Raw genomic sequence first — 15,417 nt, 5'->3', positions numbered from 1 at the left:
CATGTCAGTATTATAACCCTAGCTTTAGGAAAAACAATGTTATTGGCATGTATCTGACACTATTGTGAATGTGTTATATCCACATTTTTAATTAAAACTGACATGCGCCTGGCTGGTCTCAATTGATCATGTTAAGAAGCTAGTCAACCACATTAAAAGTAAGGATCTTCAGGTGTCTAGACATGCAATTAGAGACTTTCTTACCTTTTACTTCTTACTCTTTGTTTAGAGTCTCACCATTGAAATACACTATTGAAATATAAGATGACTATCACTTTACACATAGGGATGGATATAACAATACCACCATGTACAGTTTAATCAGCACACTAATGTTTTCTTAACTGCTTAATGGAAGCTGTTTTTACTGCTCGTGGACAGTGCATAGAAAAACACATTTGTGAATTTGACTATCTACCTTACAATGTAAAGAAATATGAAACCACACAAATGTAAATATATAGAACCGTTTATTTGTACAAGTTATTGTCTAAGTTTACCTTAAACAAATGGATAGATATAACCTATAAAGTACTTCAAAAATACAACTTTCAGCTACAAGACGATAAATAACACAAACACACGTGTCTGAATAATTGTTTTAAGGCAAACAAAAGAAATAATAAATAGAATGCCAGCATTTTTTTTTTTTTTTTTTTAGGATTGGGCAGGGTAACCTGATTTATTTAATCTGTTCAATTTATAATCCGTTCAGTCAAATTCGTTATAATTTCCCCATAAAACAACTTTTATTTCAAATACAGTTAGAAACCTACTTCACACTTCTACTAATGTAATTTTATTTACAACATTATTTTCTTCATATAATCCAAGTAAAAACTAGGTTAAACATATAGATATAAAGTAAATGAAGGCTCAAGTGAATTCTGCCCATCCCCACAACTTGAAATAATATTTGTGAAGGCCGTTGATTCCCTGTTCTGTTTTTTCACCCATCATTTCAAAAACACAAGGAAGCTCTGAGGTCAAGAGTACAACCATTTACAAAGCATACGTCACAAAAAGCTTTTACGATACTTTAACAGCCCTTGTTCAAGCACAACCTATAGCAATGCATTATGCTTTAGAGCACAGTGAGTTATGGAACATCTGATCATTATTTCTTTCCTTCTGAGCTTTGTTAAGTTATCGCTGGCTGAAAGCAAGAACATGTTTTCAAAATTCTAAACAGAACCCCACCACAAACATCTCAACCAGATCACACAGGCAGTGAAGCAGACTTTATAAATGTTCTCCGCTTTCTAAAGAGAAACCCGCCACCTTGGTGGTTCTTCGGGGGATTTTTTACATAATGAAGTTGACCATTTTTGGAGTAAAACCCTTGGTAACGGAATGGCACCATGTGATGGCAACTACTTTGTAACTAACAAAAATCAGTTTTTACAGTTAGCTTTAGCATTCAGGAGATACTCATAATGAATCTCATTTTTAGCTATGTTCTTGTGCTCAGTCAGTGATATATTTAAAGGCAGAGGTTTGGAGTGTATTAAATTTAATATCAGCAGCAACAGAGAGCCGAAAGTGAAATGAGGTATATGTATAGTACAGATCAGGCAATACAAAAGCAAGCCATATCTATGCAAAAGTTCTGACTATTCCTTTTCACTGCCACGTGGTTTGACAAACGGGCAAAATCACCACTTGTAAAAACAAAAACAAGGCATTTTGAACTATCTTGACAAGCTAACTGTGCTGCAATATCCCATGTGGTTCTATACATATATTTTTTACAATCTCGGTTTCAAAGTTGTTTAATAAGAGTGAAAACGCAATGCTATAGCACAGCTTTAAGAGAAAAAAAATGTGAACTTACTACTGTATATGTAATTACTACTGTGTAATGTAAACCATCTGGACTGTAAACAAGGCCGGTTGTTTGATGAATGTTGTAAAAGAAACCTCAAGAATATTTCGAGTTTAAAACCGTCTTTTGTTCCAGCTACTTGTGGGACACTGCATGTTAATATGTGTTCTTGTACAGTGTGCACATCTGCTGAGTTTTATTCATGAGGGCTCTAAATAAATACAGGTGAATTATTTATGTAATAAATGGAATATAAAAAATGCTATATAAGTGCAGGTGTTTTGCCAGAAGAAGCAATTTAAATCGCACAATAGTGTTCCAGGTGGTCTAAAAAAACAAAGCTTTTAGATAATGATACAAAACTATTTGGGGAAGCTGAGTTTTATTATCTTTGAATAACCCAGTTATTCATGGAAATAAAATAAACTTATTTAAAAAGTAATATTATTTTAACTCTTTCCTTCTGATCATTTTCTTTATCGCACCACCTACATAGACATCCATAAACTATGGCAGTATGTTGTTTGATAATGTTAGCTGTTTTCTGAGTTCAGTGGTTAAAGACAATATTACACAGATTGTAGTTTCAGTCATTTGCCTAAGGCTTTTCTGCCTCTGCGCATAGTTGACTGCATCTTTTAAGAACAATTCACAGCCTCAAATATGAGAAGAAGCTTTTGAATACAGAAGCTTTAAGAACACTCCTGAATGCCACTGCTTAACTGTATCTAGTTATTTACAATGCATATTGCTGGTACTGTAAACCAAATCATATCGCATGCTGGAAGACAGTTGAAGCATCTCTGTTTTATGCCAGGGTGGGAGGATAACTTGGGCACAGGAAAGTTATTAAAAATAAGAATTAGGAGGGATAACCAGGTAGCAAGCAGTCAGCAAAAAGCATTTGGCAGTTTAAGAATCAATTTCCAAAGATGGCTGACACCACTACAAAGCAGCCAACCATAGACAGCATGTTGTTGGAACAGTATCTTATGGAGGCAAATAGTTTATACAATACTACATTATATATATATATATATATATATATATATATATATATATATATATATATATATATATATATATATATATATTTTACACAGAAAACATGTGAAGCTCTTATTCCATTTCATGCTGCATGTGTAGAGAAAAGAAAGGACAGAAAACAAGTTAGAGTTCAGGAAGAAAGAGAGACAGTGCAGCCTACAAATGGGAGGAAAACTGACCGATCAGTTCAATCACTTTGAACAGAGAGATTTGTTTTCAAGGGTAATAAAAACAGCACAGTGGGTCAAATTAAACCAGTATTTCAAAACACAGATCTTCATGTTGGATATTACACAGAAGTATAGGAGAATGGAACTGACTCATTGTGTGACACTGAGGTTAAGTGACTTGCTCAGGGTCACACAATGAGTCAGTGGCTGAGCCGGGATTTGAACCGGGGACCTGCTAGTTACAAGCCCTTTTCTTTAACCACTGGACCACACAGCCTCCATACTTAACCTCCTTATGCTCCGTCTTTCAGGTGAGACCTAGTTGTAAGTGACTCTGCAGCTGATGCATAGTTCACACACCCTAGTCTCTGTAAGTCTCCTTGGATAAAGGTGTCTGCTAAATAAACTAATAATAATAATAGTAATAAAAAGAATATAGTAATTTGCAACAAGCTTTTTTTTGGCTTCACTTGCTTGTGATGATAATTCACAATCTTCTGTTTGCTGTACCTGTAGTACTTAAAGAATGGATACTTAAAGGGTGAATCATAATTCCCCAGTAGTTAAATTTAAATACCTGCTGATATGAGTCGTTTCGCATATCATGACAACTGCTGCCAAAAAAAACACATACAAAAATATAATAATTTTGGCAGTTCTTCTAGTTAAAACTGTCAGACATGTTTGTAACTTACCTGGAACAAGTCGTATCCCTCTGCATCTCCCTGGTTGAAAGGTCGGATGATTCCATCGTCCCGAATGAGACGTGGGGGGCGTATTTTAGAAACTTCTTCAGTTGACTCGGCAACCCTAATGATCAAAACAGGATGTCAGTGTACCAAACTATTGCCTTTCCTGAGCTTCATGGTGCTCGATAAACAATAAACAGCTAAAGAGTATTTCAATTAAAATGTTAAAGTGTTTGTTTTACATTGAGCTGAGCTCTGTGGCTCAGTTATTATCATTTTTCTCTACTGGCGTTGAGCTTGCTTTGAGTTTGTTCAGAGTTTCAACCGAAATAAAATGACTTCTGAAGCTACCTATTTTCTTTAACATTGCAATGGCTCACCAGGAAACAGCAGTGGATTATCTTTTTGATGTCAAATACATAACTTCATGATAACTAAGTAAAACTTTGTTTAAGGCTTGTGCACAAGTTTGGCCCTGGAAGGGAATATACTTTGTTAACCGCTGATCATACTTACATCTGTAATGCAAAACGAACGCAAGAAACACGTGTTGTTAAAGCATTTGAAGAAGTTCAGCTAGGTACTGTACCAGGAAATGTATGGATTATGGTTTTAAAATCCATTCTCTCTCACCTTTGATTACCTCTATTTGGACAGCATGGAACAATAAGTTTATTTAGTTATTAATAACATCATGTTAGGGTAATAATGATGATTTGATGAGCAAATACGCAACCTTTCTTGCAGATTGTTTGCTTGCAAAAGGGTCTTTCGTTTTGATTTGCTTTTCCACAATACAATCACCAGGATTTAACCAGAACAGTTCTTGCTAATAAGCAATGCAGGGGGACAGCTCATGGAACAAGCTAGAGAAGCAGATTACCATGGCACGGGAGCTGCGTGATGCTGTGGAAGTTGTTCAATTAATAAATAAATAAAATTATATATGGAAAATAAATGTACTGGAATTTTTTTCTTCTATTACTTCAGAGTTTTATTTTTTGCTGTTTTAAATGTTGCTGTTAGTTTCACAAGAACACTGACACAAAGTTTTCAACAATTCTGTTTTGGAGCATAAGTCTCAATGGTCTGTAGAAGGTGAATTTCCTATATGAAAATAAAATAAAATAAAATAAAATAAAATAAAATAAAATAAAATAAATGTGTGCATGATTGAATTAATGTCATGCAAAAACAATCCTCAATTTGGGAACTAGCTTGAATATATGACTTTGAAAGCACTGTACACAACTTGCATGATAAGTTCCAGTAGAATTTGAGAGCATTGAGCTTCTGAATGGCTAAAGACAAACCATGAATCTTGTGATAACTGTGATGTGTGAAAACTAGTATCTTATTTAAAAAACTCCTCCTACCCCAAATACAAAGCTGGCACTGCAGTTCTCCAAGCTAGCCCACTGTACATGAACAATAGTGCTTTCCAGTTCTTCTTGGTGGGGACTCAACATTTTGTTTGTCTCCAATGATGAACCATCAGTGCATCACGTGCAACAGACCAATCCAGAGGAGGTGAACAGATTGGGGGAGCGGCGCCAGTGAGCGTACAGTACCGAAAAAACACCAGGAGCTATAGTAGCCTTTTGAGTTAAATCAATAGCTGTATGGATTTTAGCACAGCCCCAAATTCCTAAATAAATGAGCAAAAAGTAATCAATAAACAGGCCTGTCTGATCTCGTCTCTGAGCCAATGAGTTCATGATAAGGTTTCCCACTGCAAGCCACACAATCTGTTCTCATCCTGTGGCATATATCATTTGCTCCAGCACAAAAGGGTGGGGGAAGGGGTGGCTTGCACTTTCATAAATGATAGGAAGGTAAATGTACCGGTATTTAATATAAAATAGAGAACAGTGGATTAGTAGAAATACTTCACTGTGGAATGGATTATGTTGAGCTTCTCAAGATGCATTGCTTACCATGTTGTTATCATCGGATCCACTCCTGTCCCTGTTGTAGCCTCCCAACGTGACTGACCCAAAAGTCATTTCAGATGCATTTACAATATAACATATAACTCACATTGTTATCATAGACTCGCCCCTGATTTTGATCAATATTAAACGTCTGATTTTTAGCTCTTGAATTAATATTAAAAATAAATAAATAAGTAATAATAATAATAATTGTGAAAAGTGGCCGAACATTACTTTTTTTTTTATAGTTCTCAGGCAGCTGCATCATGACACATTGCACAGCAAGGGTTGACTGGCAAATGTAATTTATCATCCATAGAGCTTTACACAGAGAATCATGAGGTCGACTCTAAGGGATTATATCAAGCAAACAAACTTCAAACTGCATTCCATTGTATCTCGTTAACTGAAACTACCGTAGCTTAATAACCATGGCAGATTCTCTCAATGAAACAAACAATGCCTGGCTTCCCACCTCTGTATTCCTTGAAAGGTGCTGCTGGCCATGTCTACAATGCCTCCCGTCGGTCGAGCCACGACTCCAACCAGACCTTTACCGAGTCCTTTAAAGAAACCAGCTGCTCCTTCCTTCTTAGCACCTGCAGACGAGAAGGTACACAGTCTTACCTCTTATTCACGTGGTCTTATTTAAACATCAGTTTTTCATTATCCGGATAATCAAAAACTCACAATCATAAATTCTGGAGGGAAAAACTGTAACAAGTCAAGTAGACAACTGTCTTGGCTAATGCCTTCAGTGGTGTTGTGAACTTGTGGTTTCCTCTTTGTAAGCCTTTTGTAAAATAATCATGCTACATGCAAATGGTTAAGAAAATGTGAGCGATATGCCAAGTATCTTGCACTGCTGAGCGGATCCTTAACTGTAGCACCTAATTAATCTAAGTAGATCATACTCCATGAACGTTCATGTAGTACTATAGTTACCCCATGCTGGATAACAGACTTGCTAGTGAAATAAAATACATCATGTTTAAACCTATGATGTCAGACAATTACTTTCCTTAGGACAAGCTCTGCATCTACTTAAAAGTTATTGGGTGCTAGATCTCTCAACACTCAACAACTCAATCATAAATAGGTAATGGTAATACTATTGGAATAGCTAAGGGATTTTTATTTTGTAATGAATAAAATAATACATTGAACAAAAGGTTTCAAATACCTTCTACAGGTTTTGTAACGATTCCTGTCACTCCACCAACCACCCCCTGGAAGAAAAGAAAATAATAATTGAAATGGTGCCTGGAAAAAACTAAAAGAGAACTGGTGAATTTGAGCTATTTACATATTTTGACATTCATAAATAATGACGTGGGTATACAAATTAACTGATAGTATATGTATTAATATTAATATACATATTTGAAAACCTTATGGAGGTAAACTTTTTCCAGGTAAATACATTTTGTTGCAAAAACAAATTCCTAACAAACTGTCTTTATACAGTTTTTTTTTCCTACTGTGTTAAGCATAAATGACATTCAATCATAACATTGAGTACCGCATTTCTTGTATCTGCTTTTAAAACACATTCTACAATTGCAGTAGATCAGAGCACTTTTTAAAAGGGTATAGGTGTTTAAGTGAATGCACTCATGAGATGCACAAAAGCTTGTTTTGGCACTTTGGATATACATGTGATGAGCAACAGCACATGTAAGATACACATTGCCTGGACAGTTAATTAGGACCGGTCCACCCAATTGGGTGGCAAATTAGATGATCATGTGCTGTGACCTGTGATCCCTGCAGCACAACTGGGTGCGTGTCAAGCAGGTCCCACAATAGCAAGAACAATCACATTGATAGGCTGCTCCCAGACATCGGAGTGTATCAGCAAAGGATCTTAATCCCATTCAGCATGTATTGGATGAACTGGAACAACGTATTTGTCACTTCGATTCTCTGCATCAATTGAGTACCATATCAGTGGCAGAATGGATTGACACCTTCCAGTACCTTGTAGAGTCTTATACCACTGGTCATCAGGGCAAATGGAGACCCAACTCCATATAAGTACAGGTCCTAATAAAAGTGGCAATGCAGTGTACACAATTCAGCTAAAGGGATTACACATGACGAAGACTTCATCAGGATATTCCTGGGACTCTCCCATACTTGGTTAGCTTTCAGAATGACATTACATGTCCTACAAATATCATCAAGAAGTGAGGCACTTCTGAAGAATGCTCAAAGTGGGGACTACAAAGCTCACGTAGAACACAACAATGTATTTATATATTCATTCCTTTCCATTAGTAGTAAACAAATGCGGCACTCCAAAAGAACAAAGGCGGATTCGTTGCACTTCAGAAGTGATGTAGGTTTGGATCAGGTTTGGAGTAAACACAGCCAGGTATCAGTACAGCATGCCTGTCAATTTAAAAACACTGCTGTGTCCTGTTTTGATGTGCCACACTTTGATTTTTCACGTGTTTTTATATTCAACAGCAACAGCAAAATCTGTTTCCTTTGTGGGTGTATATGGTAAACTGCTTTCTATAACCTAATGTAGTACCAGTTTTGCAATGAAAATACATGTTTGCTATAACATATGTTTCTTTCAAAACTGCACAGATAAAGGAAATGGTAGGGCACAAATGATTTAGGAATTTTGTTAGCTAAAATCACTTGATGATCTGCTGTTTAGCTCTTCAATATACTGCTGGCTTATCCAGCAGTTCCTACCCAAAGCAGGCCTTTCCCTCCTTTGGCCAGGCTGTCTCCAAAATCCTTAGGCTGGCGGTTTATCTCCTCCCTGCGTTTCTGCTGGTATTCTTTATCCATGGTGATGGCGGCTAGTCCCTTTCCAACAGAGCCTGTGATTCGTGACACTACTCCTGCTGCACCACCTGCGTAATATAAATACAATTCAAAATGTACAGTGAGAGAATACAATGTCAAGTGGGTCTGACTGGATTGTTACTTCCCTGCCGGTGTAATTTCTTACAAAGTTAATGTTGCCCTTTGTTTAACTGTGTGTGGACCTGCAGAAACCCTTGGGTATTGCCTTACCTACAGTGTGGCCTAGAAGACTCCTTACTCCAATAACAAAACCCTCAGCAAATTCTTCAGGACCTTGAACAGCACCCTGCAATGACAACCAACAACTGACATTGATGAAAATGACCATTTGTTTCCAAGGATTTAATGTGCACTGATATACAATGAACACATTTTAGGTATTTCAAAGCATATACAACTACAAAATCCAGCAGGATTTGTAAGCAAGCATTTCTACAGGAACAAAATAAATGTGCTCTGCACTGTGGCTGGACTTACATTGCCAGGAAGTAGGAGCTGTGCAAATGGGAGTTATGTCATGGTTACCTGGAAAGGTTCATAGAAGAAGGCCTCTACTCCCTCAGAAAGTCCTCTGATCAGTCCAAATGGATTCCCAAGAACATCCAGACCCAACACAAGCACATACATCTGTTTCAGAAACTAGAATAAAGAAAATAAAACCATTAAAGACAAGCTGCTGAATATTCAAGGCTCCTCCTTCTCTGTAACTGTTGTTTCCACAACTGTACTACTCTTCACATTTGATTACATATAAAGGGCATTTTATACCTAATAAAGAACATTATGTATATTATGCACACATTACGCACACAATACTGCTAAATTTTAAGAGGAACTGTATACATTATGAATTTTCTTATACGATGGCAAAATGGCTGCACACAATACAAGATTCCCCATTGTATCTAAAGCAGTTTAATTTAATGAAATGACTGGTTTTTATTCTCTAGATATCAAATGTATAATGACACTGGCTGGTCACTTTATTAGGACATGTCTATCCAATTGAATTTCACATCACTCTGGTGTTATACCCTAACAGCAATAGCTACAGCAAGACAATAATGCACCCGTCCACAGTGCCAGAACTGAGCCTGAATGGTATGCAGAGACTCCAGACATCTTCCATGGCCACCGCGTTGTCTGGATCTTAATCCAACTATGAGAAACTTGAAAATGAGGTAGAGGTTCTAATAAAAGTGGCCAGACAGGCTATATTTTCCAATTTATTAATAAGGACAGTTAGAGAAATACAAGAAAAGAAATACAATGGAATAGACATGCTTTGTATGCTCTTGCTGACGTAACTAGAACTCTACCTTGTGCTTCTACCAGGAGCAAAGAGAGCACAGGTCAAGCTGACATTTCCCATTCTACACTGGCAACTGTCATGCAATATAGTGGCTTTTTAATTATATGCACTAAAAGCAAAAGAACACTCCAGAAAAAAATCGTTTGGGTGGCACATGTTAGCTAGAAGGTCAGATAAATTGGGTTTATTCTATAACAGAAGAAAATTAGTTGCTTAACCCTCTGCTGCCCTGGGTATGTTCCCATACCCTTTTAATGCCTATTTTCTCAGTGTCAAATATGTTGGACAAACAACTGAGCCAACTTCTGCAACAATTTGTTTTCACCGGTCATGATATTAAATGATCATCCTTAGAGAAAAACACATACAATGTATACCCCTATTCCTGTTTAACACTAATACTGTAATACTGTTTTACATGCATAGGAAAAAGGATCGTGCATGTGTATTTGCAGTAGTTGGTGATTTCCAGGATTACATTGACAAAACTTCAAACTTGATGCGTTACAAATGGCTTCACCAAACGACTGACCAATGGGGTTTTGTGTGTAGACAGGAATATGTGCATACATGTTTTTTTCTCTAAGGCTAAATTAGCTATAGTGTTAAATTACAAGGCATTTCGTTTTATATTCCTTGGTCATTCACAGATGCCTGCATATAACATAGTAACTATTATCCTAAAGTGATGGCTGTGTGTACAGAAAAAAAACAAGCAAGAACTGAGAATCTAGTGAACTGTAAAAAGACCTTTTAAAATAATCTACTAGTTACAATCAATGCAACGTGGTTGTTGCTTTGGAAAAACAAACTGGGACTTATCAAATTGAATGAAAACAGGTTTAGTCTTCCTAACCAAAAACATATACTTATCTCCCTCATGTTTCAAATGATACCGAGCAGAATAGAACCACGCACCTGCAGCTGCATGATAATCGTGAACTCCTGCATAATTTGATATTTAATCGTATTGAACTTCTGTGAACTGCACTGCTAACCTTTTTACCAAAACAAATCCACGCTGCCTGCAACATGTTGATATGTTATGTTTTGCTTTCTCAGCCCTATCAAGTTTCTCGAACAATAACTATATTCATTTTTTTTTAATAATTAAAATTAAATAAGGAGTTCTTTAGAATGTGACATCAAGGTTAACATTTTCTGTAAAAACAAGACTGTAAAAAACAGATTTTTAGTCATAATTAATTAGTCACAGATATGGTGGGAGAGGTACACATGGCCCTAATGCAATTTGTTTTGTTGGGAATCAAAGGAGATATTTTGGCCTTTAGCATTGCCTGGTGCTTCATGCACCTGTTTTCACTGAGCGCATAAGATTCTCCAAAACAGCACACGTGAAATCTAAACCACATTATTATTGGATAAAAAACAAACCTGCGGTGCCAGGATCAGACCCTGTCAGTCTCATGATATTGAAAGTAGACACACTAGTACTGGGTAATCTTTTAAAGTCTATTATTTACTGTATATCAGTTTATCTGATTACATTTCAAGAAAGGATTGGTACTTACTTGTTCACCATAATGTCCACTCACAGTCCACATCAGCTGGTCCCTTCTGTAGAACTGGTATCTCACTTCAAAGCAAGCGAGTCTGAATGAAGGAATGGTTTATATTTTAGGGTCTTAAATTATGTTGGAAACAAAACACTAAAGGCACTTTAAAAAGTAATCTTTTGCCACTAATCATTACACTTTTACCCCAGTTTTGTCCCCAATTTAGAATGTCCAATTAGGACCCTCAGCGCAGCAATTCACATAACGTCCTTCAAACCCACAACCAACCCAATTTTCTATTTATGGACAGGAGCACAACAGCGGATGTGGACAAGCTACCAGCCCCTGGAGGACAAAAGCCATTCCTGCAGGTGTCTGCATATACTCGCCAGGTGCCAGGACAGTAGGGTTCACTGTAGTGCTTTGAGGAGCATCAGTCCTTGATGATTTTGTCCCTGTGAAATCCCCAGAGGACATTGCTCCTTACTCTATGACTCACCCCGCACACCACCTACTCGTGCCTTTACCAGGCAGCACATGTACATAGAAAATGCTCAAAAAGGCCGAAATGCCCAAACACACTGGCTTGCACAAATCCACGTGAGGGCTAGGCTTATCTAAAGCCTTCACTACATTGACCTTTGACTAATTGACTGACAAATTACCTTGAAAACAAGTACCAGCAACTCCTAATGGCAGTGCTAAAGAGGCACTACCTTTGGACCCTCCACTACAACTATTGATTAACTGGTTCAGAACATTTCGTTCTAATGCAGCTGTCATCAAGTGCTGGTGGTAGTGTGCTACTTCTTGCCAATTGTTTTTTCATGACACAGAAAACAGCACAAAACGAGGATTTACCACTGACCTACTAAGAGCGGAGATCAAGAGTCTAAGAATCGTGTAGTAGCTTCTTTCATCTATTGCTTTGTGCAGCTTTTTTGTTTTATTAACTTATGACTTGTATGTAGCAATCTTACATAAATACTGGTTCATCAAGCACAGACATACACTTGAGTTGTAATAAATTGACATGTAAAGACGATATATCATTGGCACAAATACAGTACTAAAATTGGGTACATTTATTTTTTAAATACTGTAAAACGGGAAATTATTATTTTCGTCCAGGTGTAGAACATGACCATTCCGAGATGGATTAGGTGCTAATTGTTTGGGAGAGGAGATTGAAAGGAGAGTTCAGTGAAGGCTAATGCCCAGCTGAACAAAGCAAGAAAGTAAGGCACATTGGGATAGCATGTGCTTGGGTGATCTGATTTGTTTGATTTTTGTTTATCCATTTTATTTTGATCCTTGTATCTTGTTATTTTGTTCCTGCGCTTTAAACTGCAGAGTCCCCCCCTCTGAGGATAATCAGCCCTGCCCGGGAAGCTTTCACAGCATCCAATGTACGAGGAGATAACATTGGATACATGAAGATGAAGTCCAGTTATACTAGATGCACACTGTAGTTGAAGCTGTTATATGACATGCTTTTTGGCTGCTGTTGTTATGGACCCTTTGCGAAACCCAATACAAATGAAAGGCAGAGTGATTCCACTAGTCATAATAACAGATATAAAGTTCCGACTTACTTGAAGATCAGGTCATCGACGTCTGTTAAAGTCGCCCCTATACTTTTCAATAAGAGGTTGATGGATTGGATAGCTACCATATCCTGCTTATCTGACTCCTCTCCTGAGCCGAGTGACAGGCTCAAATGCAGCTGGAAGTAAACAGCAGAGTTGAGGACAAGCTTTGCATAAGTTCCCCATCGATTTTGAAAACAACAGTGGAGAATGGAAACTAATGGGAGGTTAACAAATCTGCTTATTAAATAACGGTGCACCACATAAATAAGCAGACGACCCTCACCAATAATTTATCTATTTTTAAAATTCCTGCATTATTATTATTTTTTGCTATTTCTGGATTCATTTTAAAATGTATTATTTTTGCATTCATTTAGCAATATGTGTTTTGATTAAAACACTGCATTCTATTTTTAAACCTTTAGAACTTTGACTTGTTTACTTTAAGTTTTATTGTGCTTGAATAAATACTGCAGCCAAAAAATGATTAGTTACCTTAATAGGGGAGATATGGAGGTGCTCAAAGAAGCCGAGTCCTGACGTATCTGTTATTGATGTTTCCATTAGCTCTGCTTTTAGGGCTTCAAGATCCTGCTCAATGAGCTTTGTCTGCAAAAACAAACATAACTGGTCACGTTACTCAATTAATTCAAAAGGCCTCAAGTGTTGCTATATCCCAGTCGTATCGCCCACATTTTCTGAATGAGGCTCCTACCTTCAGTCTAAGTGTTCTTTCATTTGGTTTGCACAAATCCACGTGTGGGCTAGGTTTATCCAAGACCTTCACTACATTGAGCTTAGACTCATTTTTCAACTGACAAATGATCTTGAAAACAACAAGTACTTGAATGAAGTGTTAGAGACACTGCCAATGGACCCTCCATTGCACGTACTGATCAACTGGTTCAGAACATTTTGCTCTAATGTAGCTGTCATGAAGTGCTGGTGGTGGCGGTGGTGTGCTACTTGTTGTAGGTTGTTATGGAGAGATCCCAAAGTGCTAATCATTTTTTTAATAGTTAGACTTTCTGACGGCACAGAAAGCTCTTAACGTGGCTTACCACTGACCTAATAGGTTATGAACTTCCTAGAGCGGAATTCAAGAGTCTAAGAGTTGTGCTGTAGCTTCTTTCTTTGAAATGCTGTAAAAGGAAATGTCTTCAGCAACTTCATTGCAGATGTCCCACTACACATTTATACACACAGTAACAAATATGTTTATATAAAGTATACATATACTGTAAATAAACTCAATGTCTTGCCAGCACACCTTTCATGTTTTACTATATATTTTTTGTTTTGCTATACTACATATAAAAATAGAGCTGAAGCACACAAACATTGACATTTTTAAGATGCTGGCAACAACAGGGAAGTTCTTACTGCAGTGTCCGGTCTGTGCACAGAAGGTACCACAATTCCACATGTCCTATATCCATTCTCCATAGCCATTGAAAATCCCTGAACACATACCTTTTGCTTGTCAGCGTTTAAATCTGTCGCTGGTGTAAACAGGGCAATAATGGCTCCTAGAAATCCCTGGTCGATCTTCAGAGCCATTTCTTGAACAAGGGCCATAAAGTACCTGGTGATGCAATAGTACATTGACACAAAAGGTACAGAACAAAACTGCTATACAGAGGAATGGCATTAAATACACAAAGAGTTATAAACCACCACACTGCACACTTACTTGAACTGCATCACTTGGCTGTGCTCATTAAATCTAGTGATGATGCTAACATCAATAAAAGGCTTTGGTTCTAAAAAGAAAGACAGGTAAAAGAGATTTTAATATACTGGAGGTCACTGAGAGCGCACTGATGTTGAGCATTTGAAAAGATGTAGTTTTAACTACCTGAATCAAGGGCAATAGACTTGGGAGGAGGTACAGGGTGGAACACTATAGGAAATATAGCACCTGGCAGTTGATTATCAACCTATAAGAAAAAAACAGTGAATGATAACCAGTGTTGTCCTGAGATGTAACTGCATCAAGGCAATGTAAAGTTCTATCATTTCCGAGTGCTTACTTGTTTAAAAATAGAACATAGTTGTCGCATTTCGTCTCCAGTGATGTTTCACAATGGCACAATGACTTTCCCCCAGGCTTGTATTTAACACGGTAGGATTTAATCTCATAGTCCTAGCTCTAAATCTTTAACCAGACAGTGTAAAATCAGCCTCTCCATGGGCTCCCGAGTGGCACATCTGGTAAAGGCATTCTATCCGGAGTGCAGGTTTCCCCCCTTAGCTTGCAGATCAGCAGTTTGAATCCAGGCTATGCCACTGCCAACCATGGACGGGAGTTACCAGGGAGCGACACACAATTGGCCAAGCGCTGCCCGGGCGGGTAGGGGTTAGGTCGGCTGGGGAGTCCTTGGCTCACCGCACACCAGTGACCCCTGTATGCACGACGGGCTTGCAGAGCGAAAACATAGGACGGCTGATGGCACTCGTTTTGGAGGACGTGTGTGCTCCCTAGTTAGAGCAGGGGGTTTCAGC

At 37.7% G+C, this 15,417-nt stretch overlaps 1 protein-coding gene across 9 annotated transcripts in view; it reads right to left on the bottom strand.

Annotated features, from left to right (window-relative positions):
* Window positions 1-15,417, bottom strand: part of LOC117429861 (intermembrane lipid transfer protein VPS13C-like) — a 104,379-nt gene that overhangs the window by 6,907 nt on the left and 82,055 nt on the right. For 8 of the 9 annotated variants that reach the window (XR_009308427.1, XM_058998623.1, XM_058998625.1 and 5 more), the window contains 12 exons: window positions 14,771-14,852; window positions 14,606-14,675; window positions 14,386-14,497; window positions 13,408-13,521; window positions 12,916-13,046; window positions 11,336-11,417; window positions 9,017-9,130; window positions 8,702-8,777; window positions 8,375-8,538; window positions 6,849-6,894; window positions 6,141-6,264; window positions 3,738-3,852 (listed from right to left, as the gene is read on the bottom strand). Coding sequence is in view for 8 of the 9 variants with exons in the window: in XM_058998623.1 (XP_058854606.1) it covers window positions 3,738-3,852; window positions 6,141-6,264; window positions 6,849-6,894; window positions 8,375-8,538; window positions 8,702-8,777; window positions 9,017-9,130; window positions 11,336-11,417; window positions 12,916-13,046; window positions 13,408-13,521; window positions 14,386-14,497; window positions 14,606-14,675; window positions 14,771-14,852 (1,230 nt within the window). In the remaining variant the exon portion in view is untranslated. Of the gene's footprint in view, window positions 1-453; window positions 2,960-3,737; window positions 3,853-6,140; window positions 6,265-6,848; window positions 6,895-8,374; window positions 8,539-8,701; window positions 8,778-9,016; window positions 9,131-11,335; window positions 11,418-12,915; window positions 13,047-13,407; window positions 13,522-14,385; window positions 14,498-14,605; window positions 14,676-14,770; window positions 14,853-15,417 lie in introns of those variants that run through there. The other variant, XM_058998629.1, reaches the window with a different exon arrangement.

Source organism: Acipenser ruthenus, chromosome 24 (assembly GCF_902713425.1).
Source record: "Acipenser ruthenus chromosome 24, fAciRut3.2 maternal haplotype, whole genome shotgun sequence".
Taxonomy (NCBI): Eukaryota; Metazoa; Chordata; class Actinopteri; order Acipenseriformes; family Acipenseridae; genus Acipenser; species Acipenser ruthenus.
Note: the sequence above shows the minus strand (reverse complement) of the source record. Positions and strands in the feature narration are given on the sequence as shown.